We start from the raw sequence: 18,374 nt of genomic DNA, 5'->3' as shown, positions 1-18,374 counted from the left end.
CTAATGACTTCTAACAAAGTAATGGCATATAGACACAATCTTGCTCTCCACAAATGAAAAATAAACTCTCTTACCTCATCTTTTCCTTTTGAACTTTGTTGCCTTGATTCTTTGCCTTCTCCTTTATTGCCCGATCTGCTTGGCTCTTACTTGCACCAATGTCACATGCATGTGAATTAGGGCCCTTAGCTTTCACACACCACTGACTGAATTGGAAGAGAAAGAGAGAGAGAGAAAGAGCATTCCACACTTCCACTCAATACTTAAGACAGTCACAATTAGTGAGAGAGTATGCACATGAGGTCACCACAGAGGGACACAACCTATATGAGACGATACATGATGACATCACGAATTTCTCTAGGCAAGGTCTCCATGACATGCCCTCGTATGTACCACCGCAATCGTCGCAGATGCAAAGCACCAGCAACAGCCGCTCTTGATTGGATCTCACCAATGCCCTCGCCAAGTCTATAAGCTGATGTTCCACAGACTTTCCACTCCTCAACTCACTAACTACAGTGTCCTTCAGCCCTAGCAACGCCAAGATTCCCAGCACCCTATCTTCCTCCACACTGCATTGCCAACCTGACGTTTCTTCCAATACAATCTGGAGTCTTAGCTTTCCAAGGCGAGCGTTCAAATTTCCCATGCTCAGCGTCTCGACGCCCGTCCTCTTCCTTGAGATGGAATCTTCTAGGGAGAGCAAGAGCAAATAACCCAGCTCATCGACGAAGTACATGTTCAGGTGGCCCTCCACACTCCGAATGCTCAAAATCCCTCGCCCGCATATCTTACATGACTAATTCCCTAAGACCAGTTCATCTTCTTCAGGTTCCAGCGCATCCAAATCTATCTCACTCTTGGGGACTTCAATGCACGCACAAGAAATAGACAAGTGGGCTTGCTTGACTTTGCATCTGATTCCCTCATAATATCGGAGCTAGATAAAGCAAAGCTCGGGATAGTGAGGCACTCAATAGATGCACCACATGTGACAAGGTATGGGCGACATCTATTGGAGTTGGCTGCAGTCCATGATTTGATCATATATTACGGTCTCCAGAGATGGCCATCATCTGGCGGGCTCACTTGTTTCCCACATGGTGGGGGAACAAATACAGTGGACTACCTGCTAGGCCCCTTACCCTTTGCCTCACAGATACACAACTTTGTTGTGCCCCCTTTCCCCACTTGTGTTGACCATTCATACCTAGCCTTTTGTATCTCTACTGAGGTAGGGGTGTCCAAGGTGTGGGCGAGGTCTACATCATCTCCAAGTAGGGCTGGAAGCTCTTGGGCTAGGTGGCTCACATAGACTACATCGAGGGCACGATCAAAGTGGATCTGGATACAAGTGAGTGTGGGAGGGGCCCATCTTATGACTAGCATAGTAGCAGCTGAGAAGATGCCTCAAAACCCTTGGTTCGACAACGAGTGTGGAGAGATGAGAGCTCACCTCACAAGTGATCGAGCCTTAGGCCATCTGACATCAATTGCTGCATAGCATACCTCATGACGATCGACATGTTGAAAGGGGCAGATCTCCCTCACATAGGATGGATGAGGTGATCATATCATTTCGAGGGGGAGATTGTATCATTGGATGGGGGCTTCTATTGAAGGGGAAGCAGCCTATTCCCATCACAGAGTCACATGTTTGGCACACATATGCATGCTCTCTCTATGGCGTCCCGATGCCAGCACCACTTGATATGTCCTCTATGCCCAAGCCCACTACTTGTGATTTGTTCACTGCAAAGAATGTACGTGCTGCAATCCGTCGGTTCCATAACTAGAGAACACGAGATCATGAGGGACTACGGACTGAGCACATCGCACATGGGCGAGAGATCTTGGCATCGGTCCTAGTGCCGATGCTCAACCATGCGGTACGTCCCTGATATAACAAAACAGGGGACCCCATGGACACTGGACTACCGCACTCTTATGATTGGCCACACTTTGGCCAGGATTTATATAGCGGTACTAGAGAGGGAGATCAGTGGCCATACAAAGGCTCATGGACAGTGGGCTCTAGGACAGGCAAGATTTCAGAGGTAACACTCCACCCTAGATCACATCTTCACTCTGAGGGTTATCATTAAGGAGGCGAGGTCGAGAAGTCAGAAAGTCTACGCTTGCTTCGGAAGGCCTTCGACGTTGTTCAGCAATCTTGCCTGATCACGAGATTACAGGAGATGCAGACTCTAGAGATAATGATTTGGGGAGTGATGAGTCTATACGAGTGTCCGGTAAGGAGAGAGTTTGTGCCGCAGGAGACCTATCGGATTGGAATGAGAGCAAGATCGGGGTGAAGCAGGGATGCCCCTTTCACCGACACTCTTCGGATTCTACATTGATGAGATCACATCAAAGCTTTATAGACCGTCTAGGAGGCAAGGGATCACTATTGGCTGATCGATGATACAGATACAAATCACTTTATAGGAGACAAGGGATCGCTATTGGCTGACTTGCTGATACAGATACTACTATATGCAGACAACATAGTCCTCACATCATCTCCGATAGAGGAGTTGCAGGGACATCTGGAGGCCCTAGGGGTCTTCTACACACACAAAGACCTAACAATTAACCTTGGAAAGACCAAGGTTATGATCTTCAACACCTCACATGCATTGCTTCACCGACATAGCTTCACTTACCAAGGTGAGCCCATGGAGATAGTGCAGTCCTGGGGCAGCCTAGGCTGCACACGATCAATTTTCACGATGACCCATGCAACCAGTCCACGACTCACACCACGATAGGGTGCTTTGGCCCAAATAGAGAGGCGGTGCTTTCAGGTGCACTTTCAGGATCACCGATGAAGGGCTAGCTTTTCAACATCCTAGTAAGGCCGACTGCTATCTATGCAACACCTTTCTAGGGGAGTGTCTCTCGGTGACAGAGTGGAGGAGATTTGAGCAGCTACAGGTGACTATGGGGTCTAGGATGATTCGGAGTAAGCCCCGATTCCCTCATCAGATAGTACAGGCAAAGTACGCCATGACACCTCTTCAAGTTGACGCCATTTTTCAAACAATGAAATTACTCGACAAAATTTGGGCCCTACCCCACTAGAGATTACCGAGACTAATACTAGAGTCATTTACACGGCTAGTAGAGAGCAGGTTTGATATAGTACAGTATGCACACATATCCACATGGTTTGCTAGTCACAGTATTCAGATGGACCAGCTTCCCCCCTTTCAATACAACATGGAGGCACCTCCCAAGTTGATCCCACGAGAGGAGATTAACTATACCATACGGTTAGATCTCCTCCAGCTCCATACGTCTCGGACTTGGGGGGAACCAAGAGTTCCCCACTAAGATCTTGTTTTATCACAACCACTGTTTGAGAGTATCGGAGGATGGACTCATCATTAAAACCCAGTACTCGAAGACAAAGGAGACCACACGCACTGAGGATTGCCATTGGACAAATGCGGGTCTCATCCCATCAGCTGAAATTGAGGCAAGAAGAGGTGCAGGTATACCTAGAGAGCACCGGCTCTACAGGGTATGCACACTAAGGGGAGCATTTTCTATGTATCTGCCTAGCCTATTATGAGATCCAGGGACAATACCGCAACCTCTTTCAGGAGGGGCACGGCTTTAGACCACTCTCACAATTGATCCACTTCCATGTCCAGGTCTACATTAGGATCTATCAGAATGAGATGCAACGATACAGAGACACTATTGCGAGAGATCAGAGAGCAGTACGAGGTGACCGCACCACAAGTTATTGAGGCAGACCGAGCACAGAGACCTCACATATTTTTATGCATTTAGGTCAACTCCAAGACATAGTGGGATGGAGGAGGAGGTGATAGCTGATATGAGGGCAATATGGATCAGCAGAGAGAGCTGACACGACGTTGTTGAGCGAGGAACGCAGAGACCACAAACTACACAAAGAGTAACCAGAGCACGCACAATCGAAGTCCATCCTCTCTCAGCTCTCCTTAGAGGGGACCGCAAGAGACAAGGCATCACTCTTGACATAGCCCATCGGATCTAGACATTGAGGAGGCAACGTCCTCCGCCACAGCGTGAGACAGCTCAAAAGACGCAGATCCAAGATATCCTCGTAACCTACAGTCAGGTTTCAGCTTCTCGGTCTTGGCTTTCAGTTTGTATTAGAGTTTTGTTTGAGCTCTTGCATAGCACTCTACAAGGGCCTTAGCGCACCCTTTGCTTCAGCCCTTCGAGGCTTGTATGAGTTTTAGCTTGGTGTACTTTGTCCCATAAGCCCATGACACCTCCTGAGACCGAGCAAGAACATGGCTCTCACACATCCTAACACATGCCCTACACCATGGTTTTCCTCAAGAATGGCAAGAAAATTGGGTCCAGCCTTTACACAAAGGTGGAGACAAAAATTCAGTCACAAATTACAGAACTATAATGGTCAGCTCTACATTGGCCAAGCTCTTCAATACAGTGCTTGAAATGAAAATCAGCTCATGGGCAGAAGAGGCACAGAAAAGAGCCACCGAACAAGCAGGCTTTTGCAAGAAGCACAGGACAGCCGACCACCTTATTACCTTGAGAGTCCTCATGGATGAATGCAGACTGAGAGAACGCACTCTATTTTGTTGTTTTGTGGATTTCAAGAAAGCATTTGACACAGTTCCAAGAGGAGGAATATGGAAGAGAATGCAAGAAATAGGAGTCCCTTTGGCCTTAAGAGTACGCATCTCTCGCATCTATGAAAAGGTATTATGCCGACTCAAACAAACACAGGGTATGTCCGATGCGTTTGAGAGTAATATGGGAGTGAAGCAAGGCTGCCCTCTATCGCTTACCTTGTTTGGAACATGCATTGACCAACTGGATGAACTCATCACTGAATCTGCAGTAGAGGAAGGGTTGCAAGGACCGCAATTGGGGCTTTGGACAGTGCTATTGTTGCTATATGCAAATGATGTCGTTCTTTTTGCATATGATCCAGAATCTATGCACAAACTTTTACAAGTGCTTAAGACTTTTTGTAAAGAAAGTGGGCTGCAAGTAAATGTCGGGAAAACAAAGATGATGGCAGTCTGTACCAATCAGCCAGAACATCCCCCTGAGATCACCTTTGATGGACAGATTATTGAGTATGTCAGCACCTTTGTAAAGAAAGTGGGCTGCAAGTAAATGTCGGGAAAACAAAGATGATGGCAGTCTGTACCAATCAGCCAGAACATCCCCCTGAGATCACCTTTGATGGACAGATTATTGAGTATGTCAGCACCTTCAAATACTTAGGGGTTGATATCCCGGCAGATCACAGATGGTGGCAATGTATACACAGAAGGATGGACACTGGCTGGGGGAAGTACTACAAGTTTGAGAATGATTGCAGGCACACCGACACCAGAATCTGGAAAATTCGAAATGTATTGTTTGATGCATATGTAGTGCAGACAGTATTATATGGAGTGGAAGTATGGGGAGGCAGCATTTCAGCCTCTACATGGAATGATATTGAGAAAATGCAAAAAGCTTTCTTAAGGCGACACCTTGGTGTCAAACCCATTACTCCATACGCAGTACTTCTGTTGGAAACGGGAAGGAGACCGATTGAATTTCATGCATTGATCAGAGTTATGCAATACCTAATAGAGGTACAGCAAATGCAACCTGATAGGCTGCCTCATAAAGCATGGAAGGCCAGCACAAAGCTTCAAAAGAACTACAAAAGTAAGATCATCTGCACAGGATGGGCAACCGACATAAGAAAATGGTTCAGCAGATGGAAAGTGGAAGCACATTTGACCATGCCGCCTGCAAAGGTCAACATGCAAGATTTTCAACTGTCCTTACTGAGCACTTTGCAGAATCACTGGCTGACAAGTGAAAAGAGGGTAAAGCTGGAATATTATCAAGACAACATAAATCCAACATGTTGGTCTACATACATGTCCATAGAGACACATGCTCAGCCTTATATTAGCACACCTATCCCCCTTCTATATCGCAAGAACATAGCCAAGTTCCGTACCAGATCTCATACATTTGCCATTGAGTAGGGAGCTTGGATACACCAGCCCATACATGCTAGAGTCTATACCCTTTGTGAGGAGGCACATGTAACTCTACAGTGCCCCCGTTATGCACATATTAGGGAGGACTACCAACAGATACTGGAGGACTCCGCTCAGTTGACATCAGTTCTCTCCATTGCCTCTCCGGCAGCTTTGGGATCTTTTGTCACTCGTCTTTTTACTTGTCGTCAAGAACTCATAGACTCCTGACCCCTCTCCTTGAGGAGACTCTTTTTACATTGTATTGAGACGGGTCCCATGGGTCATTTTTGGCCCCCCGAGGACGCTAAAAAATTCTACTTCTACTTCTACCTCTCTCTCTCTCTCTCTCTCTCTCTCTCTCTCATATCACTGACTTTACCGTAGCACCTCTCCCTCCAGGGGCTGACCATACCTATCTTTTCTTTAGCATTTCTACCCCCCGCCGCACAGCACTTTCTACCCCGTTGAGCTCTTACTCCACTTATGGTATACGCTTTGATCGCAATCACTCACCTACTTACTCTGGTCGTCGGTACATTCTTCTCACATACATTGACTTTATACCCTTACTAGAAGACCGTGCTGCCCTAGTCACTCGCTCACTACACGAGGTTGCTCTTCACGCCTTTCCCCACACCACTCGCTCCACCTGTTCACCACCCCCTGGGACCGTACCCTGTAATAGCTGGTACGATGATGAGTGTAAGGCTTTATACCGTCACCTCAGATTCGAAACAAAAAACAACCTTCCGAGCGAATCAACAACGCTATGCGAGTACCGCCGTATGGTACGCAGGAAGAAACTTGACTTCATGTGTCGGAACAAGGAGGAGCTACTGAACATTCTGTTTAGTAACAACTCTAAGCACTTCTGGCGGAGATTTCTAGAGGGACGGCCCCCCCACCACTCACTGACACTCAAGTGTGGTCTGATTATGCACGCACGCTCTATGATATCCCAAATCAGCTAGCCCCTAACCTATCACATATGCCAAGCCCCACATCCTGCACCCTCTTCACTAGGGAGGGGGTAAAGGATGCCGTAATGAAACTTCATAATGGCCGAGCGAAGGATCATGAGGGACTATGCACTGAGTTCATGGCATATGGGATTAACCTCCTAGCCCTGATCTTAGCCAAGCTATTTAATGAAGCCGTTTGCTTGGGGTTTCCACGCACCTGGAACATCAACACTATCTCACCCATCCACAAGGCAGGGGATCCCATGAACCCGGAGAACTACAAGACCATCATGATTGGACATGTCATGTCCAAGATTTATGCATTAGTACTTGATTTTGAGGTCCACAGACTTGCGGAGTGTCGAGGACTTAGAGCAGCGAGACAAGCCCGTTTCAGGCAGGATCATGGGATCATGGATCACATTCTCGCGCTCAAATGTATCATCGAGGAGGCGAGGGCACAGAAGCAGAGGGTTTACTGTTGCTTTGTGGACTTCTGCAAAGCATTTGACACCCTTCCGAGAGCCCATCTCTTACGACGCCTACGGGATCTGGGTTACGACCAGGAGATCATTTGGGCTGTCATGGCACTTTATGAGCGAGTTTCAGGCACAGTCCGAATAGGATCTGGATGGACAAACGAGATCAGAAGCACTATCGGGATCAAACAAGGGTGCCCATTATCACCTACTTTGTTTGGCCTCTACATCGACGAGCTCGAGACAGTGATGCAAGCACAAGGTGGGGTAGGTTGCTCTCTCGCGGGCACGCTGATCCAGATATTACTTTATGCAGATGACGTGGCTCTCTTATCGTCCTCAGCAGAGGGGCTCCAAAGACACCTTGACGCACTACAGTCCTTTTGTGAGTCTCATGATTTGAAGGTCAACTTGCATAAAACCAAGGTTATGATCTTCAATACATCCCGAGTCGTCATGCGCAATAAGCATTTCACTTTTGCGGAATCCCCTGTTGAGGTAGTTTCATCACACTTATTTGGGGGTCGTCTTTTCCGAACCCACCTTCACCATGAGACCCGTGATGCAGACGCGCCTGAGCAAAGGATATGCTTCATTGGCTAGACTTGAGAGATAGTGCTTCCGCTCTCATTTTCAGGATCCACGGACCAAAGGGTTGCTTTTTGACTCCTTGGTCCGCCCTGCAGGGATGTATGGCAGCCCATGTTGGGGGCCAGATTTGTCGGATACAGAGTGGGCCAGGGTGGAGCGGCTACAGGTTCTCATGTTATCACGGATGATCCGTGGTAAGCCATCCGTCCCTCACCAGATCATTCGGGCGGAGTTTGGGTCACCCCCGTTACACCTAGATGCGGCATTTCAAGTCATTACATATCTATACCGAGTTAGGGAGTATGGGGATTACACATCCGGGCGTAGCAGGATACCATGGCTAGCACTGTCCTCTTCTATGGCACTTGTAGCAGGGGGAGATTAGAGGTGTTGGTATGCACGCACAGAGAGATGGTTTGCAGGACTAGGGCTCCACATGGACAGACTACCCCCTTTCCAGTACAGCATGGATGCTCCTTTCTCTCCCCTCCTATCACACGAGGTCAACCAGGTTATCCGTGAGGATCTACAACAGCTACACACATTCCGGACTTGGTTGGGCCCAGTGAAGCTGAGCTTCTAGAGAGATCACTTCTTACATGTCACAGCGGAGGGGTTCATTGATCCACCAGGATACACACAGATTCACCTACCCCCCTCGCTGAGGATCTCCCTTAAGTAGTTCTGGGTCTCTTTCACAGACTTCGTATCGAGAGCGGCCGAGATCTACGTCAGGAAGTAAAACAGTGTCCTCTCGAAAATCTAGCAGTGGCACCTGGCGAGACTGTGGTCATGCATAAAGGCATCATGGATACTCAGGGTTATGCTAACGTATTATCGCTATTGGGACCAGGCAATTACCAAAAACACCCCCTTGTACAACTGCTGGTGCTTCAATAAAGAATATTGGTCCCACTGAAGGGCTAGGCTGAGGCTATGAAGCTGTTCAGGACTGAGGCTATGCTGACTGCTCTGGGTCTGAGGCTAACTCGTAGGGAACTGAGAGGGCAATACACGTAGAAGCTAGGGCTGCTGTAGAACTGCTGCTGGCTGTACGGGCTGCTGCTGCTGCTGTTGTAGTGGCTGCTCCAGATGCTGCTGAGGCTACTCTGGCTGGTGCTGCTGCTAGAGCTGATGGGGCTTCTGCTGCACTGACTGCCGCGGGGACTGGAGAGAAAAGCCTCCTTTTATAGCCTTGAAGGCTCCTGTAACTGCCATCTCACAGACTGGTCTGTAACTGCTATTCACAGACTGGTCTGTAACTGCCATTTTCACAGACTGGTCTATGAGTTTACAGACTGGATCTGAGCCTATAAAAGGCTGCTGCAGATCAGACACAAAGATGGCACCGATTGGTAGAATCTGACTGTTGACATCCTGGAAAACTTCCCAATAATATAAAGTCACATGATTCTCAAACTCTCACACAAATAGTGCATGGCCTTGCGGAATCTCAAACTCACCTGATTACAGCAACACCGTTGGCCAAGAGCTCAATGGTCTACCTGTATCAAATACACACAGATGGCAATAATCCATTGCTTACATAAGTAGACCAGCTGTAATGCACATTCAAATAATGCACATCTTGCAGACCGACCAGAAAGGTGGCAAGGGAGCAAATAAACCTCTCTCCAGCTGTCAAGGTCATTACCAAACGATGCTCCTTGGGACTTCACCAAGCATGAGAGTGAATGATTGATTGACACCAACATTCTAACCAACTACCCCCAATTGATCTATCAAGACCTTTACCTTAACCACATGTTCATGTACCAGGTCCCCTTCTTCCATCATGAGCCTAATAGTCGATTCTAAAGAGCCACAATCCGTGCCATATTGCTGGCCTCGAAAAAGTCATGCAAGATCGTCTAAACCTTTGTTGCAGTCACCACCAACTACATATACAGTAGCACTGATGTGGCAGTCATCCGAATGATTAGAGATAGTGCCTCAACGTTTAAGGACCCAATCCTTTACATCCATTCGATCTATCACTTAGATGACTTTGCCTAGTATCCACGCCTTGGGATTGGCATGTGGGATTCCATGTCACACTATGAGAACTACTTCAAAGAGAATTTCGATTCACAAAGCACACTGACCTTTTGTTACACTTGACTGATCAGAAGTCACCTTCCTCTTTAAGTTGTCAATGTCAAACCTTCGACGCAAGCTTTAACGAGGCTTCATCTCCAAGGCTGTCAACTCCCTTGGCTATGATTGCCCAGCCTCTGATACCTTTTAGAAAAACAGGAGCTAGCTTTCTAAGAGCCTAACCACTCAACAAAAGACTATTCCTAGGCAAATCCAAACTAAAGCAACAATTAGGAACCCTTTGTAGATGACATGCGCACAACTCTGCCTCAGACTCCTGCTTGCTGTGCTGAGATGAGCTTCAGCAGCTTCCAAATAAATACAGAACTAGGCCCCTAGGGCCCTACTTATAAAAGAGGGGTTGATCTCATCCCCCCCAACCAGCAATGATACGGGTTGACTAGCCCCTTTAACAGGCTGACCAGGCCTGGCCTACATAAGGGCCCCAAGCCTCCATTGTTTGGGCCTTTGATGGTTCTTTCCTGCACCAACCATAGGCTTCCATTTCCCACATATGCTGCCCTGCGCACAACCCACATTGCTGATCTCTTCCTCTCAGATCCAGCCCAGACTGTTGCAGATGTGCCAGACCCTTCATGTAGTCCTTGCTGCGAACATGGCAGTCCAGCTACCACCCACATTGCAGCCCTAAGTTTGCTCTATTTTGCTGGCCATATCTCATGCCATTGCTGCCCACATGGCAGCCTGTTTTGCTACTGCCCATGTGACAGCCTTCATGGCCACATCATATGACCATGCGGCACCTTCTAACTGTGCCCACATGGCACACCGCTCAAACCCATGCCTATGCAAGGTGTCAAGCCCCGATGCTGTCCTCATATGGGGGCTCACAAATGGGGCATTCATTCTACTACCCAACAGTCTGATGTCTAATGCATCAATATATCTACATACTGTAAGACTCAAGTTGATGCAAGCAAAAGTGACAACCATATTTAATCATAAACGCATCATCATCACACTCAAGCATGGTGGTGCAAATGGGCACTTAGCAACCTTAACCATCTCGGGCGTGTGCTTCTAGAGCCACATGAGGAATGCTATAATTTGGATCTCACTCTTCTGGGCACTTGATCATCACCCTCAACGATGACTTTCGTTCTTTTAAATGTCAACTAAATCCACGCACCTATGGAAATCCTTTCTCCCATTATCATAACTTCCAGGGCTCGGGACTGAAGTTCTGTAAACCTTGTCTGACTTCTAAGAAAATGATACTCGCTCGACAATTATTGCAATCGCATATATTCTGTTCTATGATCTCCCTAGCTTTGATGCTACACTCCTTCGTTATTTTGCAATCTTTGCACGTACTTTCTTCTAGTAAAAGATATCATTGCAAGATGAGAAAACCAGTTCATCAACCCTATATATATATGACTATTACATATGGACTTTAAGGAATTCCAGGTACAGATCCATAATCAGGTTTGATGGCATACATCATATAGAATCCTGGGTGAAAATTTTACTACCCTATTTAGGCTAGGTTCATTGTTGCGTTGCTGTCATGTAAATAACCCTAAAATTTCTCAATGGTAATCAGATAAACACAGTACCTCTTTGCATATAAATTTGGCCATTCCATGTCCCATTTTGTTTGTTGCATCTTCTATAGCATCTTGATAACTGCAAGATCCCGAAAAAGATGTGGTATGGACATGGTAAAGAACATATAATGAATTAATCCAGAATTATGTAATAAATTTGGCAATCTTGGTGCAAGACCCAGGAGGCATCTGAATTGAAAATCCTTTAGTGAAATCAAAAGTATAAACTCTTCAGAAAGTATGAATGGACACATGAAAGAAACAGAGCCAGTTGAGAATCTGTGTTTGGTTGCACGACACATATAGCCTAAGAAAGATATTAGTACAGATACTCAGTGAAGTTCCGAGCATTGTGTGCTATTAAAAAATTTGTGAGAGCACAGTTTGAAACAGCATATCAACTACTGCAAAAGCAAGCTTGGCAATGGAATCGAATTAATCTCTCTCTCTCTCTCTCTCTCTCTCTCTCTCTCTCTCTCTCTCTCTCTCTCTCACAAAACTTATACATACACACACGCGCGCACATTCTACCATACGAAAGTGAGTCGCGTGCGTGTGTACGTTTGTTTCACACACACACGCGCGCACATATATATATAGAGAGAGAGAGAGAGAGCTGTGAATGTGTATGTTGCATATATGCTACATGGATGCATGTATTTAAACGTGTGTGTATGCGTTATCCATCTATCTGATCTGTGTACATGTATCTATGTCTCTAGAAGTCCTATGTGTGGGTTCAAAGTAGGTACATATGTACATATATACGTGCACATGTGTATGTCTGTCTGTATGTATGTATGTATGTATAGAGAGAGAGAGAGAGAGAGAGAGAGAGGGAGGGAAGGAGGGAGAGAGAAATGCATATAATGCAACCCACCTCTTTCCAAGTTTCAAAAATGCTGCAGAAACGTGATGAAAGTTGTCCATTAAAACTTTGTAATCCTTTTGCCCACCTGCACAACCCACATAATGGAGATGCTCATTTCCAATCATCAATCATCATCGGCTCCAAAGGTTGATGCCGGTAAATTTTGATGTAAAACGTACAAGGAAAGTGCCAGGAAGGATCGTAGATGCTCTGGCACAGAGTTTTCAGGATTGGTAGTTTCGTATCCACAGGAATGCTCATATCGTCCTCTGCAGGCCAGCACAAAAGAATGAACATGCGTAGTGTGTTTAACATTGCACACATAAGGCAGCGTCCAAAATAGGAATCTTTCAACTTCCTGCCTCTATTTGAGATAATAAAGGAAACGCACCAACAGTATCGAGTGCTCTCAATACCAGGTAAAATACGCAGATCTGCAAAAGAAATAAAGTCTAGGTTGGAACCGCTTAGATTCAGAAGCAACATTAGAGGAATGACAAGGCAAGTGCCGATCTGAGAAATCTAACAGCTCAAAGGAAAGGTTAATATAACATGTTAGTGTTCTCCAATGTTATGACCACGACCGCGCGCACACTCGCAAGTAAAAAGGAAGAAAATATCTTCAGATGAAGCTGACTGGATTCCTTTCGTTGTTGGATTTATTACTCGTTTAAGACAGGCAGCAATGCTCGAACTCTATGGCGTGCAAAATTCATACTCAACAACGGGCGCGCCATCGAGAGAGAGAGAGAGAGAGAGACCGCGTTCCGCAGCTCGGATCCCAGCTGTTGAATCACAATGGCGAAACTTCGAGAGACCCTCTGCAGCATATTGTAACAGAACGCCAAGTCTGGATCTTTGGGTATTTGCCTTTGTAATTGCATCGCTGTGACCTTGAGCTTCAAGACGGCTGGAATCTCCGCCGGGTGCTTTAAAATTCCTCCAAGCAGCCCCATTGCTCTGTACTGTAGTGCAGCTGTAACGAAGCTAAACGTATGATTGGCTTCAAGACAGTCGAAGAGCTAATCGCTGTGGACGAAATGCAGATACATTCATCTCTCTCCCCATGCACTCACCTCTTTATAATTATGAGAATCAGGTAAGGTTTTGCTAGACGGTTGTCCATATATTTGAATTTAGATTTCGTTTTTTTGAGCTCTCTCTACACACGCCATGTATTCCGTGTACCCCACGTGAAATAGTGTACGTCACCTTTATGGAAGGGTCACCACGAGATGGTATGTGAGGACCTTACAGCCTGTCCCCCTACATTCTCAGGTCGAATATCATGGAGCAGGTAGGCGAGTACTTTCATTTGCCCCATTGCACTGCCAAAAGATTCGACTCTCATTCCGGCTACAAGTGGTGTAGCAGAGAGTGAATGGCAATGGAAAAATGAAGAGTGAGCATTCAAGGTTGCCAGGGGGGGATCCCCTGCAGTGGAGGCAGCTCATATGCTTGTCCCCACCTCTTAAACATGAGGAACAATGCCAATTGTGATGCCCCATGTAAACCATCAATTGTTAGCACATGGTACAATTAAATATGGATGGGACTACATTTCTCATTCCCATACTATTTTCTCCCATGTGCTAACACCCTAGGTGTAGCAAGGTCACCACCCTTGATGTCACCATCCTTGATCTCCACATCAATGACACCTACATCACGAAATGAAATAACCGACAATAGTGATCATGACCTCAACCATGGACTTGAGAATATAAGCTAGTTGTGTCCTATGACATCTAATATGGGTCTTCAATCTTCATAACTCATTCATTGTTGTTCAATTGTCAAAAGAAACAATGGTAGACCACTCTGTGTTCAAGTGCAAGCTACGATGAGTTGTATCTTGCCATTGACACCATGATTAGTGAACCTCCAAAATAGTGACTAGATATCTTATGAGGCAAGCAAAGAATAGAAGACAACTTACGTGAGTTGTCCAACCTCAATGTTTTAATGTACTACCCACTGCTACATGTCCTCTAGGTTGCAAGGGCCATCTCAATATTTAGCATCTCAATGCCGATGCTCCTTAGGGGAAAGGAGGTTTTGGGTGCACGTTCAAGGGCAAGATTGATGAGTAGGGATGGTAAGATTGATGAGTAGGGATGACAATGCAGGTTGCAAGGAGGTGCAGGTTGTGGTATTCAAATATTTATAGGTGAGAGGTGTAAAATTTTCAAAATTCATAGTAGTAGTAAAATTTTCAGCCACCACCAACATTTCCCCCCTCCTACGATACACATCAGCAAAATTGGGTATCCCAAGCAAGTGCAATGTGGCCTAAATTGCTTGAATAATCCAAAGGACATGCTATTGGGTTTGATGCTATGTATGATGAAATGCAATGACCTTTGGCATGCTTATGAGCCATATAGCAAGTAAGTGCATGCAAAAAGAACTAATACAAAATTGTTAATAGTGTTGGATTTATTAAAAGATATCTGCACATGCACAAATTGCACATTTTAAAATTCTTTCACTCTAGGGTGAATCTAGATACTAATATCACCAACTATGAATGTTTTAACACCGTCGTGCCCTCAAATGAGTGAATAATGAAAGATTAGGGTGTGTCATTGTAAGAAAATACAACTTGTACATGTAACATAAACAAATAGATCTTTGTAGAGAGAGAGAGAGAGAGAGAGAGAGAGAGAGTGGATAATAAAATTGTACTAGTACAATCATTACAATAATAGATTGCAGTTGCTTTCTAGCCTTGTGCTTTGGTGAAGAAGCTTCAATGGCATGCAAGGAATAGAAAAGGACGAAGGTTATATGCCGGGTGAATACGAGGGCAATAGAAAGTGAATTTTGAAAGGCTACACAGGCTATCATTTTATAGTGGTGCTCGGTCGATGGCCTACTAAACCACCACCCCTATTAAGGAACCCATACCATCATCGAGGCATTGCCTTGAACCCCAGCTAACATTCGCATCTTTGACGATCAAGCCACACTCACCCTCCATTTGTGTCTAAATTGGGACCTACCGAGTATCCATGCTACTCAATGCCTTCACCTCATAAAGGGTGCTTACAAAGTAGAACCAAGAGTAAACCATGTCAATATATCAAGGTTTCAATTTGCATCCTCCATTGTATACATACAAAATATATGTTAAAGCAACAACTATATATGTCGAAGTAACTACAATATAGTAAACCAAGAATAAACCAACTACCCTATGCAAAACTTCAACAAACTTCTCTGCTCTAATAAAATAAAATATAACAAGTCTCATATTCCAAGCAAAAATGCACTTCATCACGTCTATTGAAAAATTTCCCATAGGTGCACAAAGAAAGCGAGAGAGAATTGACCAAATTACCTACCTTAAAATGGTACAAGGGCATGCAAAAGATGTTAGGAACATTATCATTTGTGTCTAAATTGGGACCTACCGAGTATCCATGCTACTCAATGCCTTCACCTCATAAAGGGTGCTTACAAAGTAGAACCAAGAGTAAACCATGTCAATATTATATCTCTATATCAAGGTTTCAAGTTGCATCCTCCATTGTATACAGACAAAATATATGTTAAAGCAACAACTATATATGTCGAAGTAACTACGATATAGTAAACCAAGAATAAACCAACTACCCTATGCAAAACTTTAGCAAACTTCTCTAATCTAATAAAATAAAATATAACAAGTCTCATATTCCAAGCAAAAACGCACTTCATCACGTCTATTGAAAAATTTCCCATAGGTGCACAAAGAAAGCAAGAGAGAATTGACCAAATTATCTACCTTAAAATGGTACAAGGACATGCAAAAGATGTTAGGAACATTATCATAAACAGTTCTCTTTAGGTTGCCAGTAATCCAAGGATTTACAATAAACTCAAAAATAATACTTGCATTCCTTAAACCAAAAATATGCCTAACAATTGATATTTTCAAGCCAGTGTGTTATTAGAGCACAAAATTAAGCCATGATTGTATTGTTGAACAAGTAGCCAATAAAGGTGACTACCAAATATAAGGGTATGCATTGCAATAATCATAATCTATAACATGTCAGATATAAGCTATGTATGAAATCAACTCAAAAGAGAAACAAGGTCAATAGAATGAAGGCACCCACTTTTATGTGGAGTAACATGCAAATACAATTATTACTTGAGTATGATTACTCAAGTATGTCACTCTAATCAGCCATAACATGTAAGGTGCATCACACTAGTCTCATATACGAAGTCAAATGCTAGAAGTGGACATATAAAAAGACCTAGCTCATCCAAGAAGAAGAGACATGAATGGCAAAAATCAAGTGGGTGCACCCTCAAGGTGAATGAAGTGGAAAAAGTAAAACTGGGCTAAGTATCATTCCTTTGGACCTCTTTGTCCCATCACAAGTCTAGTTGACTCTCCTTCAGTCTCACTGAGGGGATCATAAACTGCTCAAGGTAGGAGTTTGGCAACAACATAAATGTATCATGTAAGCTATTGGAAAACAAGAAAGCTCAGACCCAATCTTCAAAAAAACATCATTGGGGCCAAAAATCAAGCCAAGTTTTGTGGTTGGCCATGATGTTTTATGACATCATCAAGATAACTCTAAATTTTGTGTAGGAAAAGGGAGCAAGAGAAAGTGGAGGATGCTCTCATAAACTGCTCACTGTGTTTTTGTGAAGCTACGCATTATGGAGAAACACTATGACAAGCTCCTTTACTATTGGATAGGTTGATTTGTTATTAAATCCTCTAATCATTCCTTGAGCCATAGTTCCAATTTAATTACTGCCTTACCATTTTTATTTTTCTAAATTCAAAAGAAAGAGTGGGATGTGGACGTGATATTGCAATTATATGGATTTTGGCTTAATAAGTTATAATATGACAACACCTTACTTTGATCCGAACTAGGCAATGAGTTAGCATGATGGCACACTATATGCCTTAATATAAATCCATTTTAACTTCACAATTTGGTTATCCCAAAAGGCTTACCCTCAATTAGTTCAATTTTTTTTATTGATTATATGCCCCACAAGATTTTGATACCCATTTGATTAGGTATAGCCTTGTTGAAATGAAAACTTGTTATTGAAGTCTTCCCCTTTGAATGAGATTAATTATCTTAGGGAAGTTCTCTATAGTCTTGGTGTAAAATACTTGGATTTTGGAAATATCATTTCCTTCTTCTTAAACGAAGTTACACATTTATCAAGTGGGATGTTTTAGTATTTCAAAGAGAGGGCATACTATGGTCCCTTGGACATGTGGATCCAATTGCATAGATACATTAATTCCTCACCCTCCGTGAAGTTATAGGAATTAATTTGCCATGGTAGGTCCCACTATATTATTTCCTCACCTACAACCTGAAATTAATTTGCCATGATAGGTCCCACTATCCTAGGACTACTCCCCCCCTCCCCCCTCTCTTCCTACACCCCTTCTAATTCTCACACACTTTCAAATGATTAGTTATACCTTATTTAGATGGAAACTTGTTACTAGAGTATTCCTCTTTGATTGAGATTGATTATCTTAGGGTATCTCTCCCCTAACCTTACAGAACATCCAATTGCGAGTTACTACTTCCTCTTCTAATCGCTTAATATACAAAAAAGACAAGCTGCAGAAATAGGGGGGGAAGTCTCTCTAGCTTTTTGATGTTTTCAATTGCATTTGTGGTAGAATCCTACATTAACAAATTTTCTTAAGTGAATTGATATGATTTTTGCTAGCTATAAGCATCGACCATGAATTCCCATGGTCTACATGTGCAAAGACTATTTGCTACTATAAA

At 44.2% G+C, this 18,374-nt stretch overlaps 1 protein-coding gene across 1 annotated transcript in view; it reads right to left on the bottom strand.

Annotated features, from left to right (window-relative positions):
• The window catches only part of LOC147889174 (squalene synthase 8-like), a 100,364-nt gene extending 86,629 nt beyond the window's left edge, over positions 1-13,735 (bottom strand). The window contains exons 1-5 of the mRNA XM_087391235.1: positions 13,359-13,735; positions 12,989-13,031; positions 12,777-12,866; positions 12,607-12,682; positions 11,736-11,805 (exon numbers count right to left, since the gene is read on the bottom strand). Coding sequence (XP_087247361.1) covers positions 11,736-11,805; positions 12,607-12,682; positions 12,777-12,866; positions 12,989-13,031; positions 13,359-13,553 — 474 coding nt within the window. The 5' untranslated portion in view covers positions 13,554-13,735. The remainder of the gene's footprint in view (positions 1-11,735; positions 11,806-12,606; positions 12,683-12,776; positions 12,867-12,988; positions 13,032-13,358) is intronic.
• Between the last annotated feature and the right edge of the window lie 4,639 nt (positions 13,736-18,374).

The sequence above is a fragment of the Dipteris shenzhenensis genome, chromosome 20 (assembly GCF_047967505.1).
Source record: "Dipteris shenzhenensis isolate YYH24624 ecotype China chromosome 20, Dip_SZ_1.0, whole genome shotgun sequence".
NCBI lineage: Eukaryota > Viridiplantae > Streptophyta > Polypodiopsida > Gleicheniales > Dipteridaceae > Dipteris > Dipteris shenzhenensis.
This window is presented reverse-complemented; position numbering and strand designations above follow the sequence as displayed.